The sequence below is a fragment of the Erpetoichthys calabaricus genome, chromosome 9 (genome assembly GCF_900747795.2).
Source record: "Erpetoichthys calabaricus chromosome 9, fErpCal1.3, whole genome shotgun sequence".
Classification (NCBI taxonomy): Eukaryota; Metazoa; Chordata; class Cladistia; order Polypteriformes; family Polypteridae; genus Erpetoichthys; species Erpetoichthys calabaricus.
The window spans coordinates 133,584,960-133,604,003 of NC_041402.2; the positions used below are offsets into that span (position 1 = coordinate 133,584,960).

General features: G+C 37.8%; 1 protein-coding gene across 1 annotated transcript; it reads left to right on the forward strand.

The window, feature by feature from the left end:
- Positions 1 to 1,447: 1,447 nt before the first annotated feature.
- On the forward strand, positions 1,448 to 17,673 carry LOC114657641 (asialoglycoprotein receptor 2-like). The gene is made up of 3 exons (XM_028809516.2): positions 1,448 to 1,668; positions 2,032 to 2,132; positions 17,407 to 17,673. Exons 1-3 carry the CDS (start codon positions 1,480 to 1,482, stop codon positions 17,519 to 17,521), a joined length of 405 nt encoding a protein of 134 aa, XP_028665349.2. The 5' UTR covers positions 1,448 to 1,479; the 3' UTR covers positions 17,522 to 17,673.
- The last annotated feature ends 1,371 nt before the right edge of the window (positions 17,674 to 19,044 follow it).

Genomic DNA, 19,044 nt, shown 5'->3' on the forward strand with positions numbered 1-19,044 from the left:
GAGAGGCCAGAATGGGCAACCGTTTTTACAGCACAGCATCTTCATCCCTGCACTTGGTGATTAGGGTCCATACAGAGACCATATGGTAAGCACCCCCTGCTGGTCTCACCAACACCTTTTCCATCCGCATCCCAAGCTTTTCCTAGATGGTTTCCCATCCAATTGTTAGCTAGGACCTAACATGCATAGCTTTAGATGGATTACCTATTCTGCAGTGCAGGTGGCATGGCTGCAGTTCTTTCAGAACTCTGCAATAAATAAAATGACCTCCTGCTTCTGAGCCTTCTCAGTTTACTTAAATTGTCATCGGGATGGCTGACGCTTAGTGACATTGGTATGGCATTTCCTCTTGCGGCTTCACTCACAAAGAACAAGAAACAGAGGTACATTTAAAAGGATAGTACATAATAATATACATAATGAAGTAAACATAAAAAATATACAATAAAATAAAATATATAAACAAATATTAATATATAACACTAGCATTGGAATAAATCCTAAAACCTTACCTCATGTTCAGTTTGAATTTTGACATTTCATTAACTGTTTTTGTCTTTGCTGTAATCCACGTCAACTAAGATTTTTGCTTTCTGTTTTGGTTTTGGTACGTGTTCATGTCTGAATCTCTGGTTGAACATTCCTTGCCACATTTCTTCTCTCCATATCCTAGTCCATTTTTAATGTAGGCTACTGTTTATGTCAAAACAAGGTTGCACAGTACTCTCTGCCTTTTTATCCAGCAGTTTCTCTGTGTTGCCATTTGTTTCAAAACAGCATAATCTTGCAAAACAAAGAGACCCTGATCAAGGTGAGTATTGTTATAGTTACTACTGCAGTAACTTAGAGGCTGACTCTTTGTGTCCTTATTTTGTTATGAAAGACAAAGGTGCATGGTATGGATTCCAGAGCTCAAACAAGGGGTAATATATGTGTAATCCAGCAGTGTATCAATGTCACAAAGCTATGTAGCACAGATGTGAGAAGCAAGGAAATTGGACTGGGCTGCAATATTGACCATTCAGTGCCCAGGAGTAGGTAGTTATGCAATGGTTAACACTCCTGTGCAGTATTGCATACCTTGCTGCATTCAGAATTGCAGATTGCAGGGGATTGGGAGACAGTTGTGTTTTGCTGCCAGTTGAGGTGCAGGGCACCAAAGAGTGTGAGGCCCTGGATTTGGTAATAGTTGATCCTTGCAATAAGTATAAGTGAAGAGAGATAAAATGGTTGAATGTGCAGAGTGTGATAATGCTCTGTGACTGGAGGACATTCAAGACAATCACATTTTCAGGACATCTACTGTGGGTGAAAACATAATGGGTATTAGTTCTGGGGTTGTAATCACCTCAAGATTAAACAACATTAATACTTATTACACACAATTTAGGAGAATGGCAATCATTAACAAATACATTGTGAAATGTAAATGATTTAATTTAACAAATATAAATGGAACATGAATGGAAAAGGTGATTTATGAATGCTATTTTTTATTTTGTTATGTATCAATCAGATGAAATTAAAAGTAAACAAACAGAATGGAAGACTTTTGAATCAAGATCATATTATTTTGAGAAGGAGCAAAGAACCGATTGGGATTCTGCTAATTTATTTTGCAGAAATCAAAATGCAAGCCTTGCAGTGATTAATGATGAAAAAGAATGGGTAAGTGATCCTGTCAGTAATGTAACCATAAAGATAACAAACAAGCTAATACAATACCACTGTTAGCATTTTCTTTGTAATTCCATCTATCAGCTATTTAATGCAAATGATGTAATTAATGATAAAATTAACCAAATTAATAACATAAAGTGGATATGACTCTTTGTAAATTGTACTGACTCAATTCAAGATAACGGAAATATTACCTTTTTTATGTATATTTATTCTGATATTAACTTATTAGTACAGCATTAAACAAAAATTGTCTTTATTTTGTTTGTTTATATAAGTTTTAAAATAAATAATTAACAATAAGTTGATCTTTCTTGTCAGGAAATAATAAAAAGTTTTGCATTTTTAAAGGAATACGTTAAGCTTCACTATAAGGGTCCTACTTGGATTGGTGTGATAAACGACAATAACATATGGAAATGGATTGACAAGACTGCTTTCAACTACAATATGTAAGACATTCAGTTTATTTATTAGGAAAACTACAATATTTACCAAATTATATTAGTGTTGCCATATAAAGGTTCTCAGTTTCTCATGATCAGATAATCAGAGTAGTAATAATATTAAAGCAGTCTACCTATTCAGTTTTCCTTAAATTTGCAAAACCTATCACTATTCATGTTTTTCACATTCACATTTGGCATAATAAATGTTAAAATAAGGCATTACACTGCTATCTGTTTAATATTATAGATAAACTAGTTTTTTGATGACTGTAGTGGAGGTTAAAGGGCCCACAGCAAGTCACATCCTATAGATAGATAGATAGATAGATAGATAGATAGATAGATAGATAGATAGATAGATAGATAGATAGATAGATAGATAGATAGATAGATAGATAGATAGATAGATAGATAGATAGATAGATAGATAGATAGATAGATAGATAGATAGATAGATACTTTATTAATCCCAAGGGGAAATTCACATACTCCAGCAGCACCTTACTGATACAAAAAACAATATTAAATTAAAGATTGATAATAATGCAGGTAAAAACAAACAATAACTTTGTATAATGTTAACGTTTACCCCCCCGGGTGGAATTGAAGAGTCGCATAGTTTGGGGGAGGAACGATCTCTTCAGTCTGTCAGTGGAGCAGGACAGTGACAGCAGTCTGTCGCTGAAGCTGCTCCTCTGTCTGGAGATGATACTGTTTAGTGGATGCAGTGGATTTTCCATAATTGATAGGAGCCTGCTGAGCGCCCGTCGCTCTGCCACAGATGTCAAACTGTCCAGCTCCATGCCAACAATAGAGCCTGCCTTCCTCTCCAGTTTGTCCAGGCGTGAGGCGTCTTTCTTCTTAATGCTGCCTCCCCAGCACACCACCGCGTAGAAGAGGGCGCTCGCTACAACCGTCTGATAGAACATCTGCAGCATCTTCTTGCAGATGTTGAAGGACGCCAGCCTTCTAAGGAAGTATAACAGGCTCTGTCCTTTCTTACACAGAGCATCAGTATTGGCAGTCCAGTCTAATTTATCATCCAGCGGCACTCCCAGGTATTTATAGGTCTGCACCGTCTGCACACAGTCACCTCTGATGATCACGGGGTCCATGAGGGGTCTGGGCCTCCTAAAATCCACCACCAGCTCCTTGGTTTTGCTGGTGTTCAGGTGTAGGTGGTTTGAGTCGCACCATTTAACAAAGTCATTGATTAGGTCCCTATACTCCTCCTCCTGCCCACTCCTGATGCAGCCCACAATAGCAGTGTCATCAGCGAACTTTTGCATGTAGCAGGACTCCGAGTTGTGTTGGAAGTCCCATGTATATAGGCTGAACAGGACCGGAGAAAGTACACTCCCTTGTGGCGCTCCTGTGTTGCTGACCACAATGTCAGACGTGCAGTTCCCAAGACGCACATACTGAGGCCTGTCTTTAAGATAGTCCACAATCCATGCCACCAGGTATGAATCTACTCCCATCTCTGTCAGCTTGTCCCTAAGGAGCAGAGGTTGGATTGTGTTGAAGGCGCTAGAGAAGTCTAGAAACATAATTCTTACAGCACCACTGTCTCTCTCCAAGTGAGAGAGGGATCGATGTAGCATATAGATGATGGCATCCTCCACTCTCACATTCTCCTGATATGCAAACGGCAGAGGGTCGAGGGCGTGTTGAACCTGTGACCTCAGGTGGTGAAGCAGCAGCTTCTCCATGGTCTTCATCACATGTGATGTCAGAGCAACAGGCCGGAAATCATTCAGCTCACTAGGATGTGATACCTTTGGGACTGGGGTGATGCAAGATGTTTTCCAAAGCCTCGGGACTCTCCCCTGTTCCAGGCTCAGGTTGAAGATGTGCTGTAGAGGACCCCCCAGCTCCGATGCACAGACCTTCAGCAGTCGTGGCGATACTCCATCTGGACCCGCTGCTTTGCTGGCACGAAGTCTCCTCAGCTCTCTGCTCACTTGCGCTGTTGTAATTATGGGTGGGGATGTCTCTCCTATGCTGGTATCAGCAGAAGGATGTGTGGAGGGTGCAGTACTCCGAGGTGAGAGTGAGAGTGAGTTAGGGTGGTCAAACCTGTTAAAGAAGTTGTTCATTTGGTTTGCCCTCTTCACGTCTCTCTTGATGGTGGTACCCCGCTTTGAGCTGCAGCCAGTGATGATCTTCATCCCATCCCACACTTCCTTCATGCTGTTATTCTGCAACTTCTGCTCCAGCTTTCTCCTGTACTGCTCCTTCGCCGCCCTGAGCTGGACTTGGAGCTCCTTCTGCACGCGCTTGAGCTCATGCTGATCACCGTCTTTAAAAGCCCTTTTCTTCTGGTTCAAAAGGCCCTTGATGTCACTTGTAATCCATGGCTTGTTGTTAGCATAGCAGCGTACAGTTCTTACTGGAACTACAATGTCCATACAGAAGTTGATGTAGTCAGTAGTGCAGTCAACAACTTCCTCAATGTTCTCACTATGTGATCCCTGCAGGATATCCCAGTCTGTAGTTCCAAAACATTCTCTCAGAGCATTCTCAGACTCCGGGGTCCACTTCCTGAATGATCGTGTGGTTGCAGGTAGGACCCTCACTTTTGGTTTGTAGTGAGGCTGAAGAAGAACCAGGTTATGATCTGCTTTCCCAAGCGCAGGCAGTAAATCAATAGTCTTATTTCCCCGGGTGTTACAGTCCACATACTGGGAGAAGGCAGGTAATGTTTTGTCCAGCGTCACATGGTTAAAGTCTCCAGCGATTAGCACAAGCGCCTCAGAGTGCTGCGTTTGTAACTTAGCAACAGCAGAATGGATGATGTCACTCGCTGTCTCCACGTCCGCCCGAGGAGGGATGTACACGATGACAACAGTGATGTGTCCAAACTCCCTGGGCAAGTAATAGGGACGCAAACTTACGGCCAACAGTTCGATGTCCCTGCAGCAAGTGGAGATTTTGACGTTAACATGTCCAGAGTTACACCACCGTGTATTAACATAGAGAGCGAGTCCTCCTCCTTTGTGCTTCCCGCAGGTACTTGCATCTCTGTCCACTCTAACTGTGCTAAACCCGGGTAGCTCCACGTTAGCATCTGGGATGGTGGTAGTTAGCCACGTTTAGCAAAAACACAACAAACTGCATTCTCTGTAGGTCCTGACATTTTTCACCAGCGCAGCCAATTCGTCGATCTTATTTGAGATTGAGTTCACATTCCCCAGAATCACAGAAGGCACCGAAGGCTTAAAACGCCACTTTCTCGCAAGCCGCTTGATTTTTAGCTTAGTGCCAGCTCTGCTGCCACGATACCACCTTCTTACCTCGTCGGGTAAATAGGGAACCACACCGGCACTGGCATTTGTTCTCAGCGCTCGAAGTTGAGTACTTGAATAGACGAGTCTCGGCGTGTAAAAATCCATGCCCATGTTGTAAAAGTAAGTGTGTCCAGGGAACGAATCCACATAAAATAAAGTAATAGGAGTGATCAATAAAAAAGAGAAAAATAAAAGTAGAAAAATACACATACACATACAGTCATACACGGAGCTGCTGAAAAGGCTGCCACTCTCGGCGGCGCCGGAACTAACTAACTAACTAACTAATCCCAAGGGGATTAATAAATTAACTAATTATTAATTAATTAATAAATTAATAATTCAACTGAATGTCTACTCTTAGTTTTAACATAAAGGGAAGACTTGGTTAGGGACATTAACGCTGGAGGAAATCTGTTCAGGTTCTGAATTTGGTTTTGATCTTACATTATTTTTTACTTAAGCTTTAGTGTAGTCCTTATTTCTGTCTCTCGTGTGCCAGCAACATCAGTTGATCTTCTTAATATATTCATAACATAGAAAAAAACATCTAACAGAGTATGTCTGCCTTTTCCTGACAGTTACAATTAGAAAATTACAGCTAGTATATCAGTATTATACATAGGCACTCTGCTCACTCATATTTGTTATCAGAAAGTGCAATGCTTTTGGCACTCCAAAGTCTTTGCCACACACTTGACGTTTTTATTTGACATGATTAAAAATAACAAAGGGTTAAGCACAGTAAAAAAACGATAAAGAAATAAATACATATCCTTAAAAAAAATTGCACAAATTGAACAAATAACTGACAATAGTATTTTACTGAATACCTCAACATTTTAAATGACACTCTCAAGCTATTTAAATTATATTTGGCTGCTAAAATATATGGACTAAATTTTCAAATTATCTTATCACTATACAAGTTAGATGCCTATTTAACATTTTGTCAGTACCAGAGATGCTTGTAGGTACGGTTAACTATAATCTATATTTCTAATATATTCACTGTTACAGAGTCTCTGCAGTTCTAAGTTTAAGGTGTAGTTGCTGGGTAAAGTATGGTTTTAGGCATATCAAAAGGACTGTGTCATGGCAGCAGTATACTTCACATTTATTTGGCTGACACCTTTATTCAAGGCAACATACATTTGAGACACACTTGGTTATATTTCTTTTGCCTTTCCAATTGGAACACAAACAAGTGAAGTGACTTGCTCATGATCATATTGTGTCAGCAGCAGGATGTGAACCCACCAGTTCAGGGTTTTAAATCCAAAGCCTTAACCACTATTCCACACTGCCTATCAATATATATGAATGTACTGTATTATACTGTATGTGTTATATGTGACTGTGCTGCTAATGTGTGCGTGTGTAAAATTGCATGTTAGTTTATGTGCCTACAAACAGTCAAATTGTTTAAATCATCACATAAATAGATAGATATAGAGGTGAAAGTCTGAGTGGCAGAGATTATAAGCGCAAACTGAGAGAATTGTTATACTGTATGTAGTTAGCACAATAACACAAAACATTTGAAACTGGCTACTAAAATCTTTAAACAAAACAAAACTCAAAGTTACCAAACAGACTAAGGTCACATCCTGAAGTATTTCTTAGAGATTTTTTTATTCTTTTACAGATCTTTTCCTTTACAGGTTCTTTCTTTTCCTTTACTTTCCTTTGTAAACACATTTTAATATGTAGCTCAGTATTATTAAGTTGATGCAACCTTGCATATTGCATGGCCCATATGTTTAGCCACCAAATTCCCAAAAATGGAGGTAGTTATGACTTTAACAATGAAAATGGTAAAATTCTGAAACAAATTAAAACAAAAAAAACTCAAAACACTACATTGTTTCTCGAATCTTGATATATACATACTGTACATACATCACAGATATCAGGCAACTGGCTGAGAAACTGCAGTCATGAAATACTTACTGTGTATGTGTGAATGGTTAAGGAAGTAACAAAAGTAATATCTGTAGACTATGCCACACCTCAACTAGTACGTTCAACATCTGAGTGTCAAAATCATTTGTTCTGCATGCAGTAGATGTCAGTTTTCATGCCTTTAACTTAAAATCTGTTAAATTCCACCCCATGGATAAAATAATTATTTTTTAATTTGATTTAGTTTATAAAGGCAGGTCAAAGATAAAACCAAATACAAACTTATAAACAAAGAATGATCAAAAGGAAAATGAGCAAGACCAGGATTTTCATAACAGAATACCAGTCTGAGCCATATATTCTGAACTTAGCTTGCTGAATTAAATGTTGTGTAAAGAATAACAACATGAGAGGGTTGGAGGATTAGCCAGACCACACCATTTGCTGCAATTGGGGAAGGTAATAAAGATTCTTTTGCTACTGGAAATGCAGTTTGCACATGATGCTGAAGTGTCTTTCAGACTTCTTCAGTCAACAACTGACACTATCTTGTAAGATGTTGTGAATGTGGGCAAATAGGAGGGGTTGGGAACATTTGCTGTGTAACCAAAATGCACATTGAAAAGACATCTAAGAGAAAAACAACATTATTTCATTAAAAAAATAGAATTTTTATTTGGGTCCATGGCAATATGCAGTTATAAATAAAAACAACCTGAGTGTCAGGATTTGGAGGGGTGCAGGTGCACATGATAGTGAGGCGGAGCAGCTCCAGGATGTTCAGCTAATTGTGCATTTACATGTAGATGAGTGCAGTTCAGTGGATTACCTTTGTCTCATTAGCTCTCTTGGGTCTAGTGCCATACCCAATAATATAATGAAGAATGTGAGAGAGAGAGAGGTCAGAGGCTAATTGAATGAAAGAATGAAAGTGATGCAGATGCAAACCAGAGCAAGTATTGAATTGGAGTAAAGGCAAGTGGTTGGAAATAAGGTACCTTGAGTGGAGCACTTGGCCAATGCTCGAAGGGACAGAGGTTGCTTTTGTGGATAGTAACAGGAGTGGCCTATTGCTCCAAGTGGGCTCTCGCACAAGGCCAAGAAACAGCAGTGGGAGAGTGGAGCAAGGCTAATAGTAAGGTTCACTGCTGAATGCCCTGGGTGGTGACTGGAGCTCCAGCCCATTTTAAAGATTCACTGCGCTTCTCGGTGAGTGACTCTGCCTGCTGAGGAGACCTGATTGGGCAAGTGGCAGAGACGCAGTTTTTAAAGAGAAGCACCGTAGCTTGTAGGATTATAATGGAAGGACTCAGCCAGTGATTTTAAACTCATTTTATGGATCTATTTATTGTTTTTTATGGATTTTAACTTCCACATTGGGACACACATTTTTATGGATTAATTATTGACTATTTGTTTAATGGATGGAGCACTCCACTATTTTACAAATGAATAAAAGCACTGAGCACTTTTTGCACCATTTCTTGCTAGTCACAGCTCATCCTGGACTGTTGACAGTTCCCGGTTCAAGGGAATATGGCTGTTGCAGCCAACCCGGTCTGTCAAATTCAGTTTTCCATGTAACCTCAAAAACTACATTTTTTCTTACTTTTCTCTGAAATTATACAGACCTTTCTTAGTCTCTTCTGGGTGAACCCTTATCTGGGCTCCACAGCCCAGAATCAGTTCTTAAAAAAGATGGTCTGGGAAGGACTGTTAAGCCTGAGCCACAAAACTCTGGGAAGTACTTCTGATTTCATATTGGCTATGCAGTTACCATGTGACCATATGCCCACAACTTTCTCTGCCAACCCCAGGTGTTGCTTCACTTAAGAATTCCATTATACCATTAAAGGGCCTGATAAACACCCAGTTAGCTGTCCTTTCCAATGAGCAATAGGGGAGTATGTATAGTACACAGTGTCACACTGCTACCATCTATTGGAATTATGTCAGTCTTCAGGCAGTATTTTATAAAATTATGGGGAATAATGCCCTCTAGTGACAGAAGGTCTCTGTTCCATTGCCTGCAGTCCCCAGTCTCAAATGGGTTCTCCTTTTCAACCAGCTCTCTCAATCTATTCTCACCATTTTCTCTTTGTTTGCTTTTAATGACATCCTTTCTGGATTGCATAACATATTAGTACAGCACCTGTGAGACTTATGGACCAAAAGTACTACTGGGTAAATTAGCTCAACATATTACTGGCACACAGACCCCTTCTGTTTAGTACATTTAAGACAAACAGCATTATTAAAAAAAACTCAGCCAATCAAGTGCACTCATTTTTCTCCAGGCTCCGTCCTGACAATTATTACAGGACCATTCATTGAAACAGGGCCAATAATAAGCACACTGCTTGATTCAGGGATATTTTTTACATTCAGGCCATTAGAGTACTCAACAGCAGTTTGTTAACACCACATATACATCTAAGACTACATGAACGTACCTGATTTGTGAATGTTTTATATGATGTGCATATATGCATAATGTTCTACTTAATATATGAGGTTGTATTCATTGTCTCCTATTAATTCATTCATTAAAGCACTGTAACTCGTTTGTGAGAGACACGTCAGTAAGAATCTTATTGCATTGCATACATATGATCATGAACATAATTGGCTTTGGAAGGGGAGATTTTTGACATAATTAAACAGGATAATGCATACTCTGGGAACGTTCCACAGCTGAAGATGACTCCTACCCTATTGGTATTCATTGCCATCAGTGTGGAGAGATGGTTATCTCTGGTCTGGTGTGATCCACAGAAATACATCTGGTGAAGGGTAAAGAACAAAGTGTAAACTGTAGGCTTAAGTAAACTCAGGTGCTGTCAAGATGTATTCAAAGATCCTACATTTTTATTTAGCATTTTTTCACCATTTTTGCGCCATATGATGACATTAATATCATCTGCTCTGTCATTTTGAGTTTTGTTTGTTACCACTTCATTATTTATTTATTTATGTTTGCTAAGCGCATGGTGTCATGCTCAATTTATTTATGAGCAGGATGCATGTTCAGTTATTGTCTGAGCCGTCTTTTAATAAAGAGGAGGAAGCAACTGTCTCTGGTAATTTCTTTTTAAAGTGGTTTTTGAACTTTAGTTTTGAATTTAACTAATTTCAGCATCAGTCTCCGCTTCCTCTTATTCTTGCAATTCATTTCTTAGACTTCTCTGTATGGACTCCTACTCAATAATGATGCTCCTTTAATAATTATTAAAATCAGTCATGTCAGTCATTATCCAACCCGCTATATCCTAATACAGGGTCACAGGGGTCTGCTGGAGCCAATCCCAGCCAACACAGGGCGCAAGGCAGGAACAAATCCCGGACAGGCTGCCAGCCCACCGCAGGGCGCATACACACATGCACACCCACACACCAAGTACACACTAGGGAAAATTTAGGATCACCAATACATCTAACCTGCATGTCTTTGGACTGTGGGACGGAATCAGAGCACCCGGAGGAAATCCACGCAGACATGGGGAGAACATGCAAACTCCACGCAGGGAGGACCCGGGAAGCGAAACCAGGTCTCCTTACTGTGAGGCAGCAGTGCTACCACTGCGCCACTGTGCTGCCATATATTAAAGTATTACAAAATAATCACAAATACGTTAAGATTTCGCAAAAGCTTAGGAAATGGTATAGGATGTTTGACAAGATGTAAACGCATCTGGGGTTTTAGTCACCTGGGCACCACTACAGCTACAGTAGGATGCAAATGATCCACCTTTGTGTGCAATGAAATGCCAGGTGTTAAATATCAAAGCACATAACTTATAAAACCTAAAAGCAATTGCTAATTTGTATGCTAATATTTAACAATAAATGGAAATCAGATTGTGAGTGTGCCCTTTGATGATCTGGTATCTCCTGACTCCTACTCTGCAACAGTGTCTGGATACTTGCAATTCAGCACTAAATACTTAAAATTAAGAAAAGGTAAGAATATACAGTATGCTGCAAAATGATTTTTAAAACTTTAAAATGCTGAATCTGGTGACTTATGTTTTAACTAACTACTCTCTGAAAATGGAGCCTAAATGAAAAAAATACTTAAAAGCAGCTTGCATTTAAGAAACTCCACTTTGCATATATACACATTTTAAACACAGAACACTTCCTGGTGTATATTAGGACAATAAGAAACCATCTTAATTACTTATAGTCCTATATTGCAGCCTATTTTAAATCTGGAGGCATTTCTTGCATCTAACTGAGAGGTGTTATATAATATAGTTTCAAAATTAGACTATTTCAAAATGTGTGAAATGTAAGTATACAGGATCTCATTTTCTGGGCGGCACTCTCATGTAATTTTTATCTGCTTAAAACTTACAACAGTTACAAACTATAATGAAAATTAAACAAGCAGGCTTTGTATTATCAGTTCTATCCTACCTTCCTTTGTAATACAGATCAAAAGGACTTTATGGAAAGTGACATTAAACTCAGACTTCACCTTCACTGCACCTTCTTCTTTGATTTGTAACACGTACATTCATCAGCCCATTTCACAAAATCACTTTTTCAATTATAGCATTATGGGGAACCAGACTCTGCTGTGACACAGTTGAGTACAAAGCAGGACTTCAGCTCTCCTCAATCAATCAATCACCTTCTAATAATTCCATTACCACTGCCTCATACAGGGTGATTTTGGAGTCAACAGTCAAAACTAACTTTCATGTCTTTGTGGTCATTATCAAACCAGCTTACTCCTGTTAGGGTCACAGAGGACCCAGGGACAAGGCACAAACCAACCCTGGAAGAGGCAACTTTTCAACTGACAAGGGCGCTAATGCAAACACACTGGGACATTTAGTGTTACCAATTTATTTCAATTCAGTTAAATTTATTGCTGAAGTTCACAGTGCTTGAACAAGTTTCCACGTATAAACCATACATCATTAACATGCAGTTAGCCTAACATTCAAGATATGAGACCTAAACATAGAATTCAGAGAATAGACACAAGGAGAGTCAAAATCATGACATTCTATAAATATGTGAAAGAAAAATTAATTATTATTTAACGGAGTAAAAATTATGAAATGAGAATAAAATATTTACTCTTTTACCGATTGGAGTATTCCCATTAAACTGAGGTCCCCTATCCTCGATGAGTATTTATAAGAGACTAAATAAATGATCCATTTGTTTTAACTGACAGTCTTAAAAATAAAAAAAACTTTTTGTAAAAATGACTCATTTAAATAACAGGAAAAATCACGTGAAAACTAAAGTGGTATGCAATGGATCATTGTAACTCGACCTTCAGCTAACTAAATCACCTAAACACAAACACTGGTGTTATGAATAGATAATTTTTTTAAATAATTTGTTCCTGTGAAAGAAAGTTTACTCGATCAAAAATAAAACCCCCAACTTTCTTGACATTAAAAACCACGACTTTCTTGATATTTTCGTTTATAATTTAAAAATGGAAAAAAAAATCTGAAAATTTAACAACATCACATTAAAGTTCGATAAATTCTGAAAAGAATGACACCAAAACATTTATATGTAGGTTTTAAAATAAGCCCGATTTAAAGCGTGACAAAAAACATGACATAAAAAGTCACATAAAATCGTTGCACTTTTAGGCGTAGTATTTTATATAGAGAGAGTAGATAACTCAAAACATCAAGGATTTGATTATTATAGTATGGTCCTTAAATATGTTTACTTAGAACAAGTAAGCACTCTTGAGTTGTCTTTTGCTTTGATTATATTTAAAATACAGGTAGTACAAAATATTTCTTTTCTATGAAGAGAAATACTTTTAGAAACAGAAATAATGTCACACTTATTTGCAAATGTTTGTTAAAAGATAAAAAACATTCTGAATGTTGCACAAAACATTGCCTTTTAGAGAAATAACATTAAACTGAAGTTAAATCACTATAGTTTATTTATTCATGTACTGTAGTCCCAACATGCATACACTCACTTATCACAAGCTGAACAGAATTTATTACATTAGCTACAAAAACCCAATCTTTCAGTGCTGACAGGCTAACACGATTAGCCTCAAGTGTTTAGAACATTTACTCTTTGATGACTTGGTAATTATTTCTCATTGTAGAAATAAAAAGCACAACGTCATCTAACCTATTTTCTTTATTGTGCACTGGAACCTCATTCATGCAATGCTGTATACCAAGTTTACTAATGCATATTTTATAGGCTCAAAAAAAGTAAGGGTAGACTTCAGGCTTCAGGGATATCAGTCTGTTCAGTTAGGAAGCATAAGTGATTATGACTCAACTTCAACTGCTTTGCTGCAAATAAAAGTGACAACAGGTGCACTGGAGAGGCAACAGCAAGACAACCCCCAAAATGGGAACGATTTTGCAAGTGGTAGCCTTATCCTTCATGGCTGATTCTTTTCTCATCCTTGTCACTTCTGGTAACATGAGGTGGTACCTGCAGCTGATTCAGATTGCACAGGTAGTCCAGCTCCTCCAGGATGGCACATCCATACACACCGTTGAAAGAAGGTCAAACACCCCAGAGATATTATTATCATTGGATGCAGAAAAAGCATTTGATATGATTGAATGGAACTACCTTTTTACTGCATTGGAGAAATTTGGGTTTGGCCCGAATATTTGTGCATGGATCAAACTACTGTATACCATTACAGAAGCTTCAGTTTGTATTAACAACATTTGTTCAGACTACTTTAAACTAGAACGTGGCACCAGACAAGGATGCCCCTTGTCACCACTGCTGTTTACAATCGCCATTGAACCACTGGTGGTCCACTGTCGAAATTCTTATCAGATAAAGGGGATTATCAGAGAAGAACTGGAACAGAAAGTTTCTCTATATGCAGATGATATGGTTTTATATATATCAGACCCAGAAAACACTGTGCCTGCAGTTTTAACAGCACTTACAGAATTTCAAAAGATATCTGGTCTCAGAATTAATCTGAATAAAAGTATACTCATTCCAGTGAATTCACAAGCATATAATATTAGATTGGACACTGTACCTTTTACCATAGCAGATCAGTTTAAATACCTAGGGGTAAATATCACAAGTAAACAAAAAGTTCTTTATCAACAAAATTTTGCGGTCTGTATGGAAAAAATTAAGCAAGACTTGCATAGATGGTCAACCCTTCATCTCACTCTAGCCGGAAGAATTAACATTGTTAAGATGAATATCCTTCTTAGACTTCTTTATTTATTTCAAAACATTCCAATATATACTGTATCAATAAATCATTTTTTAAGTAATTAGATTCAACCATAACCTCATTTATTTGGAACTCAAAACATTCACGTATCCGAAGAGCGACCCTACAAAGACCTCAGGCAGAAGGTGGCATGGCTTTACCTAATTTTCAGTTTTATTACTGGGCAGCAAACATACAAGCCATAAAAGCATGGACACAAATAGATGAACAAACACAGGCTTGGTCCGCAATAGAAGTAAAATCCTGTAGTACTTCTTTATATTCCCTGCTCTGCGCTCCAATAAATGCAAGTTATCGCAAATATACTAATAACCCAATTGTGCTTTACTCTCTCAGAATATGGAAGCAATTTAGAAAGCAATTTAAGATGGAAAATCTTTTATCTGTGGCACCCCTGCAGGAGAACCACCTCTTTCAATCCTCGCAAACGTATCCAGTTTTTAATACCTGGAAAAGATTTGGGATTAAATTGCTCAGAGAGATCTTTATATAGACAATATCTTTGCATCCTTTGAACAATTACGTTCCAAATTCAACCTCCCAGCTACACATTTCTTTCAATATCTTCAAATTAGAAACTTTGTTAAACAGAAACTGCCCAATTTTCCTCATCTCGTACCCTCTACCATGCTGGAAAAAATACTGCTCAATTTCGAGGAATTAGACATCATTTCCGCAATATATAAAATTTTATTAGAGTCCCTTCCTTTCAAAGATCCAAGAGGACAATGGGAAAAAGATCTCTTAATTAATATATCAGAAAAGGAGTGGAAGGTAGCAATGCAGAAAATTCACTCGAGCTCCATATGCGCAAAGCATAGAATTATTCAACTAAAAATTATATGTCGAGCTCATCTGTCTTGCTTAAAACTGTCCAAATGTTTCCAACCAAGCTCCTGCCTCACTGGGTCACATGTTTTGGGAATGCACCAAATTAACATCATTTTGGACCAAAATTTTTAAGTGCCTTTCAGACAGCTCCTAACCCATTAATAGCTCTGTTCGGTGTTCTTCCAGATGGACTTCGAAGTGGAGAAGGACAAGCAAACTGTGATTGCATTCACTACACTTTTTGCACGCAGACTTATTTTGTTAAATTGGAAGAATCCTAACTCTCCTCTGATAAGTCAGTGGGAAACTAATGTTTTATATTATTTGAAATTGGAAAAAATCAAATTCTCAGTTAGAGGATCTGTACAGAATTTTTTCAAAACCTGACAGGATCTATTCAATAGTATTTTAGAATAAGAAGAAATAATTATTTACGCATTTCTTTTCCTTCTCCATATATATATATATATATATATATATATATATATATATATATATATATTCCTTTTTTTTTGTTTGTTTATTTTGCCCTATTAAAAAGCCCTAAGCAATTCTCCTTTGGCCATGCTCTCCTTCTCAACGGTGGGGTTTGATCTGTCTTCAGTTCTTTTCTGTATAAATTGATCTATTTGTATGGAATGATTACAATAAAATTAATAAATAAAATGTAAAAAAAAAAAAAAGAAAAAAAAAAAAGTAAGAAGGTCTCAAGAGCATGGAGGGGATCCCAGGAGATGGCCCGTCACACGAGGAGAGCTGGGGTATGTGTGGGCCAGTCAATTGGCATTGATGCCTTTGTCATCCTGGAACTGCCTACACACTCTGGCTACATGAGGCCTGGCATTGTCCTGACACAGGAGGAACACAGGGCCCACTGCACCAGCATAAAGTCTGACAACGGCTCTTAGGATTTCATCCTGTTACCTAGCAGCATTCAGGATACCGTTGCCTAGCACATGGAGGTCTGTGTGACCCTCCAAGAATGTGCCCCTAGACCATCACTGACTCACTGCCAAACTGATCATGCTGGAGGATATTGCAGGCTGCATAATGTTCATCACTGCATCTCCAGACTATTTCACATCTCATTGTGATCCTGCTGTCATCTGTGAACAGAATGGGGTGCCAATGGCTGAGCAGGCAATTGTGGTATTCTTTGGTGAATCCTAATCAAGCTACTTGGTGATGGGCTGTGAGAACAGGTCCCACTAGAGGACATCAGGCCACCATGTCACCCTCATGGAGTCTGTTTCTGACAGTTTGGTCAGAAACATGCACAACAGTAGCCAGATGATGGTCATTTTGTAGGGCTCTGGTAGTGGTCCTCCCGTTGCTCCTCGCACAAATGAGCAGACATTGGTCCTGCTGCTGTGTTGTTGCTGTTCTTTGGCCCTGTCCAGCTCTCCTTGTGTAACAACCCATCTCCTGGTATCTCCTCCAGTGCTCTTGATACCTTCAGTTGGCAGCACATATGGATGTGCCATCCTCGAGGAGCTGGACAAGCTGTGCAACTTAAATCACCTGCAGGTACCTGGTGCCAGTAGTGACAAGGACACTAGCAAAATGCAAAATTATAAAAGAATCAGTCAGGAAAAATAAGAAGAGAGCAATTGTCTGTGTCCACCACCTACATAATCATTCCTGTTTTGGGGATGGTGTTGCTGTTGCCTCTCCAGTGCACGCACCTTTTGTCAGTTTCATTTGCACCAAAGCACATGAAGTTGATTCCCAATCACTTATGCTTCCTATTTGAAAAACAGATTGATATTACTAAAGGTTAACTGTTACCTTAATTTTTCTGAGCAGTATATATATATATATATATATATATATATATATATATATATATATGGTCCTTCATCAAAATCATCATTTCTGGGTTTACCTGAGTTAGCCAGTTGCTATCTGTCTCCTCCAATCTCCAATCACAGTATTTTTTCTGGTACCTTCTGAGAAGTAAAAAATGATCTACAGCAAGTGATGATATTGCATGCTTGTTAAATTAATTTCCTTTTATTTTCAGTTTTAAACATGAAGTTAAACAACAGAAAGATGGTAGTGACTGTGCCAATATTATGAATGAAAATGTATTTGCTGCACCTTGCAAAACGCGTTCCCACTGGATCTGTGAAAAGTAATATGTTAACCGGAATCTTCTTCAGGACCATCCATCATTTAAGTTAAATTTGTATTTGATACCCAATGTTAAACAAAAAAAAAACTACTGTTACAGTACAGATATCTTTACAATTGTTTACTATAAATAAATGCTTGCACCAAAACCAGCAGTGAGACTGATTTATTTTAAGTATTCACAGTAGACCTTTGAATTTAGGAATAAAGGTGAGACTGAATCTTACTACCATCAAACTATACCAGTTAAAAAAAAAACATGAGAAAATTGGTTAGATTTATTTTCAACTGAAATGCACTACAAGGAATTGGTCTTTGTTTAGAGATACAAACAGAAAATAGCCAATATATCTTTAATCTTGTTTATATGAAGGGAAATAAATAACATAATATTTAAGATTCAGATGTCAAATGTTTTTTTTGTATCAGACAAAATGGGTGCAAGGAATGTGTCATTTATAATTGTTACAATAGTAGTACACAAAAGTGTATTTTCAGAAGAAAGAGAAAAGAATATTTTCTAAATTCACTGGTAATATAACAAGAAGCGTTTCTTACATCTTTCCTCATTAATGTGTAAAAAATTCATAAAAATGATACTGTCAGAATAGCAAAACACAAAATAGAGTGAAGCTTGTAAAAAATACTCACCCATCTGTTTTCTGAAGCAGATACATATATATTTTCAATATCAAAAGGGAACTAAGTTAATCCTGGGCACGATTCTAGTCAATAACTGGCATGCATACATACACATATACACTCAATTTTAATGTATTTATTAGCAAATAAAAATGAAATTTGCAGCTTTCCTAAGCAGTCAGACATTGGTTTATATCTGTTCACACTGTTTTCTTATTTAGAAAATCAACTCATTCTGTTATTGAAGACTGACATTTATTAAAGACAACCTGCATACAAGTATGCTGTCATTCCTAACCCATTCATTTTTTTACTTTCCAGAGAAACTGTTGTGAACCAATTTGTAATAGAATATGTTGGTCTTTTTTCTTCCACTTCTTTTTAAATATTTTATTCAAACATCTACTTTATTATGAGCTAACAGACACAATTGTAAAATGTAAAGTTGCTACACTATCTTATTACTGAAACAGTGCATACATGCACATTAGATAACATGGCAGTGGAGTGCACCAAACTATTGTAGTTACTTAAATTAAGGTTATTATTTGAGTTGTTGGTTGGGAGCATGCTGCACCTACCACATGACGGACCACTCCAGGATCCCAATTAGGACCCGACTGCAGCCGTGTAATGAGTGACACCTCAGCACCACACTAGGTGTAATGGAATGGAACAGTCAGTCAGTCACAGGGTCAGGTTCATTTATGACATTATGCATTCATATGTGGAGGTAACCAGTTTTACAATATAAGCATTAGAAATCAGTCATATCCATATTCTATTTCTGAGAATATGTTTAATAATAATGTGATCTCTTTTTAAGTCTGAACACGCTTTAAATATAATGGACTATTCTCAAGGCAAAAAACTAACAGCTAATCAC

Bases quoted from the DNA above. Each gene is read 5' to 3' on its own strand.
- LOC114657641 (XM_028809516.2), top strand. From the start codon at position 1,480: ATGAATGCTATTTTTTATTTTGTTATGTATCAATCAGATGAAATTAAA. The intron at 1,669-2,031 runs GTAAGTGATCCT...GCATTTTTAAAG, and splicing joins TTAATGATGAAAAAGAATGG to GAATACGTTAAGCTTCACTA. The intron at 2,133-17,406 runs GTAAGACATTCA...TTTTATTTTCAG, and splicing joins ACTGCTTTCAACTACAATAT to TTTTAAACATGAAGTTAAAC.